The sequence below is a fragment of the Ammospiza nelsoni genome, chromosome 5, assembly GCF_027579445.1.
Source record: "Ammospiza nelsoni isolate bAmmNel1 chromosome 5, bAmmNel1.pri, whole genome shotgun sequence".
Classification (NCBI taxonomy): domain Eukaryota; kingdom Metazoa; phylum Chordata; class Aves; order Passeriformes; family Passerellidae; genus Ammospiza; species Ammospiza nelsoni.
In genome coordinates, this window is record NC_080637.1 from 13,917,282 (window position 1) to 13,932,249 (window position 14,968).

At 43.1% G+C, this 14,968-nt stretch overlaps 2 protein-coding genes across 2 annotated transcripts; one reads left to right on the forward strand and one right to left on the reverse strand.

The window, feature by feature from the left end:
• The first annotated feature begins 912 nt into the window (after positions 1 to 912).
• Positions 913 to 12,361, forward strand: RINT1 (RAD50 interactor 1). The gene is made up of 14 exons (XM_059473074.1): positions 913 to 1,153; positions 2,199 to 2,394; positions 2,558 to 2,799; positions 2,966 to 3,139; positions 3,221 to 3,370; positions 4,559 to 4,715; positions 6,482 to 6,592; positions 6,775 to 7,000; positions 7,590 to 7,727; positions 8,474 to 8,673; positions 9,868 to 10,082; positions 10,752 to 10,932; positions 11,016 to 11,134; positions 11,725 to 12,361. Exons 1-14 carry the CDS (start codon positions 1,131 to 1,133, stop codon positions 11,936 to 11,938), a joined length of 2,346 nt encoding a protein of 781 aa, XP_059329057.1. The 5' UTR covers positions 913 to 1,130; the 3' UTR covers positions 11,939 to 12,361.
• A 208-nt stretch (positions 12,362 to 12,569) lies between these two features.
• EFCAB10 (EF-hand calcium binding domain 10) lies at positions 12,570 to 14,371 on the reverse strand. Its single transcript, XM_059473075.1, has 4 exons — positions 14,163 to 14,371; positions 13,885 to 14,049; positions 13,518 to 13,602; positions 12,570 to 12,989 (listed from the first exon to the last, which is right to left on the reverse strand). Exons 1-4 carry the CDS (start codon positions 14,260 to 14,262, stop codon positions 12,953 to 12,955), a joined length of 387 nt encoding a protein of 128 aa, XP_059329058.1. The 5' UTR covers positions 14,263 to 14,371; the 3' UTR covers positions 12,570 to 12,952.
• Positions 14,372 to 14,968: the final 597 nt, after the last annotated feature.

The following is a 14,968-nucleotide window of genomic DNA, read 5'->3' on the forward strand; positions in this document are numbered from 1 at the left end:
GTAGGTGCTTCCTTTGCGTCTGTCCCTTGCCCCTTGTTGGCGGGGAACGAGCCGGCCTTCGTCTTGGGGGAAAAAAAAACATTGTGCAGCTGTTCTAAAGAGACCTGGCCTTTTCAGCCAAGTGCAAACCTGTGCTGCAGTCCTGTCGCCCGCCACAGCGGCTGCGTGCGGAGGGGCGGGGAGGCCGCGAGGTGCAAGGCCGCGGCCCTGGGGCCGAGACAGCCCCCGAGCGGGCGGGCTGCGGCTGTGGCCGGGCCGTGTCCCTGTGAGCACGGGGCGGGGACAGCCCTAGAACCGGCGGGCCGCGGCTCTGGCCGGGCTGTGTCCCTTTCAGCACGGGCCAGCCCCAGAGCCGGCGGAATGCAGCTCTCGCCGGGCCGTGTCCCTGTAAGCACGGGCAGAGCCAGCCCCCGAGCCGGCGGCACAGCCGGTGGGCCGCGGCTCTGGCCGGGCCGTGTCTCTGTGAGCTCGGGCCGGGGCAGCCCCGAGCCGGTGGGCAGTGGCTCCGCCGGGCCGTGTCCCTGTGAGCTCGGGCCGGGGCAGCCCCGAGCCGGTGGGCAGTGGCTCCGCCGGGCCGTGTCCCTGTGAGCTCGGGCCGGGGCAGCCCCGAGCCGGTGGGCAGTGGCTCTGGCCGGGCCGTGTCTCTGTGAGCTCGGGCCGGGGCAGCCCCGAGCCGGTGGGCAGTGGCTCTGGCCGGGCCGTGTCCCTGTGAGCGCGGGCCGGGGCAGCCCCGAGCCGGTGGGCAGTGGCTCCGCCGGGCCGTGTCCCTGTGAGCGCGGGCCGGGGCAGCCCCGAGCCGGCGGACGGGCAGCGGGGCCCCGGGAGCTGCTCCGCGCCTGCGCCCCGCGCTCCGTCACCCGCGGCGCTGCTGACGCGGCGGAGGTGGCGCCGCGGCCGCCGGGCCCCGCGGGGAGCGCGCTGAGGGCTCCGGGCGGCGGCTCCCGCGCCCTCCTGTCCCCGCGGCGCCGTCCTGCGAGGAGAAGCGGCGGCTCGTCGGCCGTGGTGGGGAGGAAGGGCTCGCCGAGCCGCCTCCCGGCTGAGGGGCTGCCCGGCCGCCCAGCCCGGGCCGCGGTCGGTGGCGCTCCGCTCGCAGCCTCCCGGAGCCCGCAGAGCCTCCAGCCGGCCCTCGGATGGGCCCGGCCCTCTGGCCCAGGTGGGTGCTGAGCCGCGGGGCAGAGCAGGCAGCTGGCGGGAGGGATGCGCCCACACACCTGTTCCTGTCTTGTGTAACCCCATCCTTTCCACTAAATATGCAAAGAGTACCGTTTGGTTAGTTTTTTCCTGCTGTATGATGTTTACATTGCTGCAAACAGGAATTTTACTGCTCTGCTTTCTTTATTCGATTATTCCTCTGCAGCACCTTTGGTCACTCAGTTTGTTCAGCCTCGTGCTCTCTATTGCCTCTGCAACTCCGGCTCATTAGCGGCGCCGCTTTCTCACTGCTGCTGTCAGTTTAACAGGGATTTTAACTTAATCAAAGGTAGTAGCAGACAAATTGCAAGCGTATCAGGTTTTATTTTTAAATTCTGTTTTGAAAGTGACACGAAGAAGTTGAGGATTGAACTGCCAACTAGCCAAACAGTTATCATTGTTGCCTTTTTTGTTTCACTGTGAACATCCTTTCTATGTCAGGTTTCTCTGGATGCTGTCAAATGTGTGGATCAGGAAGTGTCTTTTAAGTTATACTGTGTGGGGTTTTTTTTGGTAAACATTTCAGTGATGTATTTGCTTTCCAAATTATTGTAAGGCCCACATGGATACTTTGCTAATAACACAACTGTCATGAGTTGGTAACTCTGAAATTTCCTAAACTTGTGAAAAGGGAAAGTGGAACATTTTCTTCCTTTGCATTTAACAATCTTTTTGTAGTTTTCAATAAATTTTCTATTTTATTTATGTAGGAACTACATATTTCTTGAACTATTTTTAATAAAATTCATGCTTTTGGGGAAGGAAGAAATTAACAGATGTGTTTCTCTTCAGAAGTTAATATATAATAAATCACCAGTTGGATATGTCAGCAAGGTTTTATTAGACCTGACTTAAGCCAGCAAATTGTCTCACTTAAGGCAGTATAATTCATGAATATGGTATTTCAGTCTCAGTTTAAATTGAACTGCCCAGCTTTTCATGGAGTTTTGTTCCTCAATAGATAATGTTTGTGCTTAGTGTTGGCTAATTAGAAATTGTATACTCAGTATTGCAGAAAAAGAAACCATGGCAAGCATTGCTGTTGGAAAGAAAGAAGTCACTAGAGATCTAGATCACTGTGATATTCCATACTATGTTTCTGAATTTGTGGAAAGAGAACTTGGAAATGACTATGATTCCCTGGGGAAGCTAGACAGCCTGATTGAAAAGCTATCTGAAAACAAAAAGCACTTAGAAGAACAGGTAAGCATCTTTCTGCTTCATTTTGTTTCTTCTTCTGAACATGCTGTAGAACTGATTGAGAATCTGAAACGAAGTGAAATGTATCAGTGGGCCTGATACACAGTGGCACTGCTCTGCACAGTGCTGTGGTTTTGTGTCTGCCTTAACACATCTCCCAACACAGGTACTTACAGTTTCGTCAGAAGTCCCTAAAAGAATTCAGAATGCCTTAAAGAATGCAGAAGATTCCAAAAAGTCTCTGAGTCAGCTTCTGGAGGAGGAGACTGCTCTGTCAGAGTCCATCAACAGGCACTTGCTGGAAGCTGAGCCATGGATGGAGGACCTGGATGTGCTGATAGGTCAGGTGGAGGAGATCGAGCGACACCTGGCCTACCTCCAGTGGATTTCTCGCATAGAAGAGCTCAGGTACTTCTGAGTGCTGTGTGTGTGTTCTGAGACTGGTGACCTGCTTTTTCCCCTTATTAAAATATTTCAAATTCAAGAAAGTTTTGTCTTTACTTTTCAATATCCGAATTATTCTTTTCTGTTATTGTTAATGAATATTTGGCCTTGTCTTTTTGGTGTTTTGTAGTGATAGCATTCAGCAATATCTGATGACCAACAATGTTCCAGAGGCAGCCAGTACTCTAGCATTCATGGCAGAGCTGGATATTAAACTTCAGGACTCATCTTGTTCTCATCTTCTTGCTTTTGTGAGATCCACTGTTAAATTCTGGCATAAAATCCTTAAGGACAAATTGACAAGGTAAGAGAGATACTGAGACCCCCTTATCTTTACATTGTACTGTCAATTGGTGTCCAAGTGTGTTTATATTTTGTGTTGCAGTGACTTTGAGGAGGTGCTGACCCAGCTCCGCTGGCCCTTTGTGGGGCCACCTCAGTCCCAGGCATTTGGCCTTGCTGCACCAGCCAACGCTCCTGAGGTGTACAGCAACCTGGAGATGCTGTTCTGTCAGCTTCTGAAACTGCAAACCTCGTATCCTTTTCAATTCTTGCAGTGTATTTTAGCAAGAATAAAAACTGTTAGAGATGCACATCCTCAAGTAGAATTATTTAAAATTTTATTCTCCCTAAAGACAGAAGGTAACTTATGTTACTTTGTATTAACATTAGAACGTTGTGGGGATTTGGTTTTGTTTTATTTGGGATTTTTTTTTGGCATTTAGAAAATGCCAAGTGCCAAAGTTGTCCTTTTTGTCAGTAGCAACATTTTAACTCAAAGTCATCAGGTCCAGTGCTCTCATGGTAGCTGACAGTGTAGGTTGCATGAGGATTTGGCCTTACACTGTTTGGAACCATTACCCATGCATGTTAATGAAAAAATGGTGATGTGTGTTTTATTAGACATAGTTAATGGTTTTCCTTTTATAGCCTTATGTGAAATAACCTTTAATCGCTTTACTATGTCCTGCCCCAGAAGAAAAAAAAAGGGAAAACATACATATCTTGGGAGAGACTTTACAAAAAGGGGAGACTGCAGGAGGATTTCTGTTGTGCAGAAGAATAGTCTGCCTTTGAGGTTGCTCATAGGGCACTGCTGCTCATTCTGTCCCTGATCTTTATGAATTAAATAATTCACAAAAGATCAGTTAAAACTAAAGCTCAACTAAACCTTTGAACCTTTGTGTGTGTGTGACTGTGGCTTGTGGCTGCCTTTTTTTTTTTTTTTTTTTTTTTAAATAGTGTAGTGGAAAGATGCAAGGCCATTGTGCACAATCCTGAGTTGGTAACAATTTTGGTTTGGCAGAGTGGCTCACTTAAATCCATTACATGAAAATGGGAAATCATGTGTTACATTAATTAATCCCAGGAGTCTTTATTCTCCCTTAACAAATATGAGTAAGTGTGTAACTCTTGGACAGCCACTGTGTTTGTTTCTGACAATGGTGGATTGCTGGCTTCTTACAAATTTTCTAAATCAAACAGACTTAAGGGACATGTTTTGTCATTGAATAAATAAACCCTAAAGGCCTGAGTTATATTTAATACTACATAAAGTAGAATATTTTGAGTATCTTTTATAAGGAATTGTATTGTTTTCATAGTACTGCCTTCAGTCAATAGTGTAGAACTGAGCAGTGTTCATTTTTGTAAGCCTATCCTATTGAAATGATGATGCTGGGGTAATTCAAAACTTACATCCATCCTTGACTGTCAATCTTAGAGATGAGCTGTTAACCAAACCCAAGCAATTGCCAGAAAAGTACCCTTTACCCCCTTCACCACCAGTCATCCTTCCAATGCAAATCATGCTGAATCCTCTTCAGAAAAGATTCAAGTATCATTTCACTGGAAATAAACAAACCAATGTTCTTAACAAGGTATGGGAGAAAGTGGTTTGACATTTCGAAACTGCTTTGTAAGCAGCCTCTAGATTGCTGTGTTTAAATTGTATAGATTTCACATTTTCCAAACTCAGGATTCTTCAAAACTGTGCAGCTCTTGTGCCAACCTAAGTGTGGACAGACATCAAGATAGCACTTGGAGACCTTTCAGAGACACAGGCATGTTCTCTGGGTGAGGCAATATTTTTCGTTTGCCCAGATCCTTCATAAAGCATCGTTACAATCTTAGACTGACTCCCATCTGTTCACAGGTTTTGATTAATTTCCTCTGTCTTGTTGCAAATGGTTTTGCACTGTTCTGTATTTCTTGAGCTCAAAGGCTGTGACTTTGATTTTTGGCACTGTGTTTTGCTACCTTCATGTAACTGAAAATGTTGGATATGAAATGTGATTAGTCTAAAGGTATTGTTAAATAATTATTTTTTTTACCGGGTTGAATTTTTAAGTTGACATAAAAGAAGAGATGCTGAGTTTATCAGTTGGAAACTGACTCATTTTTTGTGTGAATTGCCTTCAAAGACTGAGGATTTTTATCTGAGAATTACCATTGGAATAGGTTTCATTGCATTTATGCCAGTGGAGCAGAGTTTAAGAGCTGTTTTGTAACAGTCCTGTTGCCCAGGTCTGCTTATGATCACCATCTTGTGTAAATCTAAATACATTTGCAATCTTGACAGATTGCTACTAAAATACTGTTGTGTATGTTAGTGGGAAAGAGGTGTTTTAGATATGAACGAAATTATTTTTAAAGGAAATGGAAAATCTATGTTCAAGACAATGAATTTGCAAACAATAGGTGAACAATTATTTTAAAAATAAGAACTTAGTAAGAAAATGTTACAGGGAATCTATTGTCAGGTCAGAAAGATATTTCAACAGGGCATTGCTGAAATTTGGTTTGGGTTTTTTGTTTAGTAATTACTTGGATAATGCAATAAAGAAAATATCAATGTGAAATATTTAAAAGACAGCAACCTGGACAAGATTAACAGTATTTCAGAGGAGAGGCTCAGAGTTCACAGTGACCTTGCCCAGCTGGGGAAGGACTGTCCAAAAACTCAACAACCCAAGCATGATAAAATTAATGAGACAAGTGAAAATGAATACAGAGGTGAGAAACAGACACACAGAATGTGAGTGCACCTCAGCAGAATGTTCTTTAGCTGTTGGGAGTGAGGAAACAGGAACTGCTTCCAGTTGCACTAACGCTGAGTGTTCATCCATACCTGCAGCCCATACTTTAAAGTGTCAAAACTTGAAAAAACTTAAAGGCATTAAAATGTGAAATGAGAGGGTGATAGATTCCCCAGTTCTAGGGGGAAAAGGTGGGGCTGAGGTTAGGTACAATAACAATAAAAGCAGAGCTTTTCTCAGGAGCACATCCTTTTTGTTGTACCAAGAAATAAGGGCCACACAGGAGAACAGGAAGGAGTATATGAAGTAGAAACAAGGCTCTCATGAGTGAGAAAGAAGTAGAGAAAGGGAAAATAAAAATGCAACTTTTGCTTGAGAAACACAATATTTGGTACATTTAAGACAATGAAAATCCAGAAATACTTTTCTGATAATGCTTTTATGTAAATGAAAGTTAAGTAAAACAGAGTAAAAAACTTGTGTGACCTGAGATCACAAGAAGGCAACGAAAGAGAGTTGCATTTTTTAGAAATTTGTCCTAAAATACTAGTAGCACTTGAATAGATGTTTGGATGCATTTAATAATTTCTTTTCTTTTTTTAAATAAGCCTGAGTGGTATTTAACACAAGTACTTATGTGGATCGGAAATCATTCGAAGTTCCTTGATGACAAAATCCAGCCAATACTGGACAAGGCAGGATCTTCAGTCAATGCTGGGGTAAGTAATGAAATGGTTTGTAAATGTGAATATAAATATCTAAGTCAGCTTCTGATAGATATTTGGCCCATTTCCACTGAAATGTGTACGTGGTGAGACTTAGTCTAGTAGCAGTTTCTTGTGTACATGTTTGCACATGTCAGTACTTCCTGTCTCTGACATTCACTTCTTTACTTCCAAAGCTTGAATTCTCTCGTGCTCTAGTGATGCTGGTTTTGGAGAAGTTGGCTGCAGATATTCCCTGCCTGTTGTATGATGACACACTCTTCTGTCACCTCGTGGATGAGGTCCTTCTGTTTGAGAGAGAGTTATACAGTGTCCATGGTTATCTCAGCAGCCTTCCCAGCTGCATGCATATTCTGTCAGAAGAATCCTGCTTCCAGAGGTGGCTAACAGTGGAAAAAAAATGTAAGACTTCCAGTGCATTTTGTTGGCCTTTATATTGCGTAGTCAGAAAATATGTGTCTACTTACACAGCTATCCTTCTTAAATAGCATAAGTCACTTGGGCAGGGCTACTGCCAAAAACATATGAATTTTTATGCTCTGTAATTATTCTGAATAAAAATTGATTTGGTTTCAACAGTGCCTCTGTATTTTGTGGGACTCTTGCCCCTAAGCTGTATGCAAATCAAGTAGGCTTATTTTTAGACAAATGTTATGTGTGTGCAGACAGAGAGGGACTTTAAATTGAAATAAGGGCAAGGTATTAGTTTTGAGAAATGAAGAAGAAATATATTGGAAAAGAGCAAGCCAACTATGAAAAAACAAAAACCAAACCCCCCAATCAATTCTGGCATTTAACTCTGTTAACAGCATTGCAAATGCAGATACATTGAAGCTGCTTTTGTATGAAACAAGTTGTCAGTAATTTTTATAAACTGAAAATGCAAAATTTAACTTACTAGAGATAAGGCTTTTATGTTAGTATACTTTAGAGGGGATTTGTTAGATTTTTTTAAATTAAAAACTTAACTTAAAAGTTTTTTGCATTTCAGTTGCTCTTCAGAAAATGGACTCTATGCTTTCATCAGAGGCTGCATGGGTATCACAGTACAAAGATATCACTGATGTAGATGAAATGAAAGTTCCAGACTGTGCTGAAACTTTTATGACTCTCTTGTTAGTTATAACAGGTAATTATATCTATGGGCATTGCTCTTGTTTGTAATGAACAGTAAAAAACCTTCAGCTAACAGATTTCTTAACTAGTTTACTAAATGTTCGTTGTCAGCAGTAGTCACCAAATAAACTTGCAAAGCTGTGATATTTGCAGTTTAATAAAAACTTCCTGTTTGTTTTGTATTTTGGACTAACTCATGCATGAGTAATCTTGACCTAGTGGCATGTTTGTGAAATAAGAATTATAAATATACGTTTGATATTAACCATATTCTCTCATAGTTGGCAGAATATAATTTGTTGCAATTCAGTAATAAATTCTAATAGTTCTTTTGAATCTGTATCAATTCAGAAGCTATTAAGTAACTTCTATTTTTTTTGCAACAGTACATAAGAGCGAGTTTGTTTTCAGGAGACCATTGCATCTTCAATGGCTTTGTCCTTCTCTGTGTGAAGATGCTTTAGGGGCCACGCTGCAGGGTGTGGTTTTATCACACATTGCCTCAAGTGTTAGAGTACAAACTGCTCGTGGAATCAGGAGGGGGAAGAAAGTCTGCATGTTTAGCTTTTGCATGGGCAGTTTCCCTGAAAACATTGAAATATTGGCTGGTTTAAATACTGACATCTAAATACTGACTCTATGATGTTCTCATAGGCATGAGGTGGTGCGTGTATGTACCTGATGCCTGTAATGTTTCTTTTTGAAAAGCTTTTATTTAATGTTGGAAAGCCTAAAAACATTTTATTAATGTCTTTCCAGACAGATACAAGAATCTTCCAACAGCTTCCAGAAAACTGCAGTTCCTGGGCCTACAGAAGGAGTTGGTTGATGATTTCAGGATACGATTAACTCAAGTGATGAAGGAGGAGACAAGAGCTTCCTTAGGATTCCGATACTGTGCAATCCTTAATGCTGTTAACTACATAGCAACAGTGCTGGCAGACTGGGCTGACAATGTAGTAAGTAAATATTCTTCTTTAGGAAAAAAATACTTTAAAATGGACTTGGGATGTTTGTTTTGTAACAAACATTTTATTTTCAGCGCTTTTTAGGTGTATTCAGGAGAATTAATTACTGAAAAAGTAGAATGAGATATAAATTTGGATTTAGTAAAAGATGTATAAATAAGGACAGGTTACTGTTTGAAGCCTAAGCTGCCAATTATAAACTTTCTAGGGAAATGCAGAGAGAGTTTGAGAAATGGAATAATCTGAAGAGACCAAAAAACCTAGTCTCTTTTACATGCTTTTTATTGTAAAAAAAAAAAAGAATTGAATTTGAAGATCTCAGAACCAGAGCAGCAGCCTTTGCCTGGTGCTTGAACTCCTCCCATGGCAGGAGAGCTTAGACAGATCCATGTGTGTGTCTGTGCAGCAGCACAGTTCAGGTGTGGCCCAGAAAGGCCACTCACTGATCACTGGGAATTAGTGACTGCTGTACAACAGCCTGGTGGCAGCACGGCCTGGTGAGGAATTGCAGCTTTGCTGCAGCTGTTGCTGAAGGTCAAAAATCCTTTTACACATGGAGTGTGCAGAATAAGGCATTGTGTGGGCTGTGGGCTGCCTCCAAACTCTTACTGTCTTCACAGGAACCTGTGGCTCTAGCAGGGGATAATCTTGACTTGATAGGACAGCAGCCTTCATGTTGTTTAACTGCATCTACTAGTGTCTTGATCTGCTTTAAAGCAAAACCAACAAGCTGTTGCCACAATGAACTCAATAAACTAAATTTATTTTCTTGCTGTTGTCAGCACAGTAAATTTATGATTCAATGAATAATCATTGCTTAAAAAATTACAATTAAAGTTTAATTTTGCAAATCTTAAAGAGGCCAAGGTAGGGTTTTTTAAAAGCATGCTGCTGTCAATCTTAAAATATCTTTTCAGTATTTCTTTAGATCTCTTTCCTTTACCTATCTGCTGTTGTATCTGAAACCAGTATCAGTTCCATCACTAGGATTAAACCACCATGTTTTGTTTTTCACTAAATCAGGACCACAGGGAAAGATAAGAAAGTGTTTTTAAAATCTTAAATTTTTAACTTTATAAATGTGCCAGAGGAAAGTGTTTTCTACAACTGTCTAACAAAGTACCAATGAAAAGTTCAAGGAGTAAGATTATTTTCTGTGCTGTTCCTCTGGTTTTGTTTGCCTAGTTCTTCTTGCAGCTGCAGCAGGCTGAGCTAGAGGTCCGTGCAGAAAGTGACACCATGAGCCAGCTCCAGCTGGGCCAGCTGGCGTCCATGGAGAGCTCTGTCTTTGATGACATGATCAACCTCCTGGAGCGCCTCAAGCACGACATGCTGACACGACAAGTAGATCATGTCTTCAGAGAGGTCAAAGATGCTGCAAAGCTCTACAAAAAAGAGAGGTGATTCTGTTTATTTAATCTCTTTGCATATTACAGGATTATTTCCTGTTAAAAATATTGAGGTAAGTAAAGGCAAGAATAGATAATAGGTGGTATTTTTTTTCTGGAGTAGGAAAGCTGCAGGGTAATAAGTTCTGGAAAATTCTCTTTATTCTTATCTGGGGACAATTGTCATGCTATGATTTCTAAAGTAGTTCCACAATTACTGGATGTATTAGTTTAAAATGCTAGGAAAGATTCTGGATAGTTCTAGTTTTCTATTTTGAGCAGGAATTATTTTCTTCATAGTAGTATTGAGGATTTTATGCAAAATGACCTGTCATGACTGTTCTGTCTTCACAGACTCCTAGGGCTTCTTAAATATTTTCTTTTGAGTAGAATTTCTGAAGTATTTCATAAAAGGAATAGAACTCAATGATTTTCAGATTAGATGGGGTTCCCTAGAATGACATGTTCAGAGATTTATAACTAAAGCATGTGTTTGAATTTCATTTCATTAAATGAAATTCAAACACAGCATTAGACTGATAACTTTTAGATTAGAAATGGGAAAGGATTCTCTGAAACATTGTAAATGGGTAAGATTTTTTTTCAAAGGGTAATTTGAACTTCAGTTGTTGTAACATGAATAATTTCACTCTAATGACTGCAGTGCAATGGTTTCTTTAGGTGGTTGTCCTTACCCTCTCAAGCAGAGCAAGCAGTGATGTCCCTGTCGAGCACGGCGTGCCCGATGCTGCAGACGCTGCGAGACCGTTTGCTGCAGCTGGAGCAGCAGCTCTGCCACTCACTGTTCAAAATCTTCTGGCAAATGCTTGCAGAGAAAGTGGATCTGCACATCTATCAGGAGGTGGGTATCAGAGTGACCTGTGCAGTGCCAGGTGTGTGTTAGTGCCTGGCTCAAACAGCAGATGCTCCTCTTTGTGTTTGCAGATCATTATGGCAAATCATTTCAATGAAGGAGGAGCAGCACAACTCCACTTCGACATGAGTCGGAATTTGTTCCCCCTGTTTTCACATTACTGCAAGAGGCCAGAAAACTACTTCAAGCAGTAAGTAGGCAAACTTGTGATCTACTGGTATTTCAGAAGTGAGTGTCCAGAGAAATGAAAATGTTCTACTTAAACCAAGATTTTTTCAGTGAGTTTTGATCCACACTTTAAAAGTGTGGATCGTTTATGTGTGTGATGTTTTCAACTATGGAAGTTGATTCTGCAGCATATACTCACACAGCAACAGACTGTGCCATGTGTCTTGGAGTATTTTGTGCAGTCAGGATGTCTAGATAAAATTATGGAAGGATTATTAAGTAGCACAAACCTCTGATTCTGGGGCCAAAGAAACTAGTGAAAGATACAGTTACAACGCAACAAACTTTATTGTTAGAAGGACCACTTTAAACTATTTTCCTCAGGATTGCCTTGTGAGGCAGTCTACTTGCTGTCAGGGATGAGAAGCTGCTACTTTATTTCTGGTTAGTCTATTTCACTAGCCCAGAGTGTCCTCAATAGACCAGCATCAAAATCCTCAGCTGATTGAGGCTGAAATCTGAATATTTTTAAACCAACATGGAGCATGGAAGGGCTTTTTGTTACACTTAAATTTGTGCTGCTTACATTAATCCATGTAACTTTTCCTCTAGCATAAAAGAAGCCTGCATTATCCTGAACCTGAATATTGGCTCTGCCTTGCTTCTGAAGGATGTCCTGCAGTCAGCTTCAGAAAATGAACCATTAAAGCCCAGCCAGCCATCTGCAACAGCAGCACTAAATGAACTTGGAGTTTATAAACTCGCTCAAAGGGATGTTGAGATTCTTCTCAGTTTGAGAGCTAACTGGCCAAATGCAGGAAAATAAAGACTTCAAAAATGGTTAATAACGTGGTCTAGATTACATATTCCAAGCAAAAATCTTGTAATATGCTTATTTCTTTCATTTCTTATGCTGATTGTTTTAATTAAATCTTATGCCTTATTCTACACAGTTCAAAGAAAAAATTCAAAATGCTACTGACTTGGTGTTGAATTGTGCAGGTCTTATTTTCCATGGCCACCTTGCCATTGGAAGCTAACACTGTTCATCTCTAATGGATAGTCTGCCATGTCTGCATCATTCTAAGGAACAGAGTATTTACAGTATAAATGCAGTTTTGTACAACATGGGCTAATGTCCTCTATGAACTGGTCAGTCTTGAGTTAAACACAGATGTTTGATATCTCCAAATCCTAGATAATGGATGTTCTGTATTAAAATGTAGATAATAAATGCAGAAGGAAGGAATATGTCACTGCTTTCTTCATAGAAATTAAGATAGTCTTTTACTGAAAAAACAATAGCCTAATTTCTTTAAAAAAGTTTCTCCTTATAAATTGAACATTGTCTGCTAAGTCTGAAAATACCACTTGGAAGTGCTACCTGCATTTACATGTGGACATTTGTCATAACTTGTTGAAGTTGTTTTTTCCTTAAAAATACCCAAAAATCAAAATGCAGCACAAGCCCAAAAACCAACTTTATTTTATTCAGTGCTAATGAGCCAACAGGTAACAATCCTTTACTGTAAACTATAACCCGAAGGAGGAAATTCCAAAATACTATTTCAGTTGCAAAAGAGATCTCTACTATTTTTTAAAAACCATCTAATTATATTAAGAACAGCAATTCTTAACTATACTCCCTCCAGTGCCTGCTGGACGTGCACATGTTCTTGTCACTTGTCATCTTCAGCTGATTGCTCCACTGAAGGGCAGGGAAGATGAGAAAAAGAGAAAAGAGAATATTGCTTAAAATCAACTCTTCACAGCTGACAAACCAGAAGAAAAAATGGGGAAGATGCCTGTTTTTAATGTATATAGCAGACCACTGCTGAAACTAATACACAGACCAGCTCTCCAGCATCTTTTTCTTCCTAAGACAGAAAAAGAAAATCTCTAGTTAGATAATGAGGATAATTAGTTCCTTACCTTTCAGCAATTGCAACAGTTACTAAAACATTGCTCCTAGAACCATACCTTGACTGTGAGGAATTATTTGAACTCTGAACCTATTTCATTTCAAGCTGTGCTACCATCCCTGACAAAGATGACAACAGGCTTTCACTGTTCCACATTTCTAGATCAGTATTTTAACCCCTGGGCTGCCTGATGACCTTTACTCTGACCTGAGGGGTGGGTACCATGAGAGGATCCTGAAACTGAGGATGGAGGGCATGGAGTTTAGTTCACCTTACAGCAAGGCAAGAAGGTCAGGCACTAACTGACCTCTTTTTCTAAATCTTGCAATGCAAAGTGACACAGTCGAGCTTAAACTAGCAATAAATTATGTCTTAATTATGTAAGCTTTGTAAATAAAAAATAAATCTCAAAATATCTCATATGCATATTCCCCCCCCCAAAAAACCCCCAGAAACCGACACCACAATTTCAATTAAACTTACATTCCTTCCTTGAATTCATCCAGTGTGATCTCCACATCGTCTTCTAGCTCCAAATCCTCAGTGCTCAGGCCCAAAGTTTTAAGGGCTAAAGTTAACAAAAGAGAATTTCTTATGCGAGTTTTTGGAAAGACAAATTTAAACTTAAAGGTGCCTAGATCTAACAGGAGGTAAATGTGTGTAACATAACAACACATAACTTAAATGCAGGAAACTTAACCACATGTAACTTTTTTCAACTTTCCAAGTTCCAGGTTGTGTGGGCAGCTGTGTTGATAATTTTGAAGTATACAGATGGGTAACTTTCAGGCTATTTTAACAGTTCTGTGCAAGGGAGCAGTTTGGTGTGGCCGGGAGCAGGCGGACGCACCTTCCCTGTACTGCGCGGGCCGGATGGAGCCCTGGCCCAGGACATCCAGCAGGCCGAACATGGCCTCCACGTTGGCCTCGTCCATGAGGAACGGGTACTCGCCCTCGGCTCGCCTGCCAGCCTTCACCCGCTCCAGCACCTGGATCAGGAACTCTCGTGGCCGCTCTGCAAGGAGGTCAGAGTGCCCGCGGGCACCGGGCCTCAGCCGGGGCGCGGAGGCCGCGCAGCCCCGCCGCCCCCGCTGCCCCCGCTGCCGGCGGGGCCGGGCCTGCGCGCACCGGGCCGGTGGAAGAGCAGCAGCGCTCCGAGGCGGTGCAGCAGCTCGGGCAGCCGGTGCCGCCGCAGGTACTCGCGGCTCTCCTCCTCCCCCGCCGCCATCCCGCGCTGCCGGGGCGGCGTGAGGGGAGCAGCGGCGGGAGCCGGGCGGGCACGGGCGGGAGCCGGGCGAGCAGAGGAGCCCGAGGCGGCGCCTCCGGCCGCGGGACGCTCCGCGGGGGCAGCGGGAAGGGGGAAGGAAGAACTGACTGACTTTCCTGGAAGTCGTCACGGTAGCACCGGAACAGCCACGCCTCGCTCCCCGCTGGGTCCCGGCTCTGCCTTGGTTCGTGGGGAAAGCGAATGGCCCGCGGTCGGTCCTTGGTAACGCCTGTGCGGTTGCTGAGGGCCTGTTAGTCCGGAGGACACTCATGGTATCCCTCTCAATGCATATAAATGTCCCAAAGGGCCCTGCCAAGAGGATGTATCAGACTCTCTTCAGTGGTGCCAGACACATGACGGGGAGCATTGGCCATAAAGTGAAACACAAGAAGTTCCACCTCAGCATGAGGAAGAACTTCCTTACGTTGAGGGCGGTAGAGCACTGGAACAGGCTGCCTGGGGCAGTGGCGGAGTCTCCCTCTCCGGAGACATTCCGAACCCGCCGGGATGTGCTCCGGTGTCACCGGCGGCAGTGACCGTGTCCTGGCAGCGGGGCTGGCCGTGATCTCCAGGGCTCCCTCCCAACCCCAAGGGTTCTGTGATTCTGTGTTCTCACCTCCAGCCACGTCTCCCTCCACCGGCGGTTCCACCTTCCTCACCTCCCGCC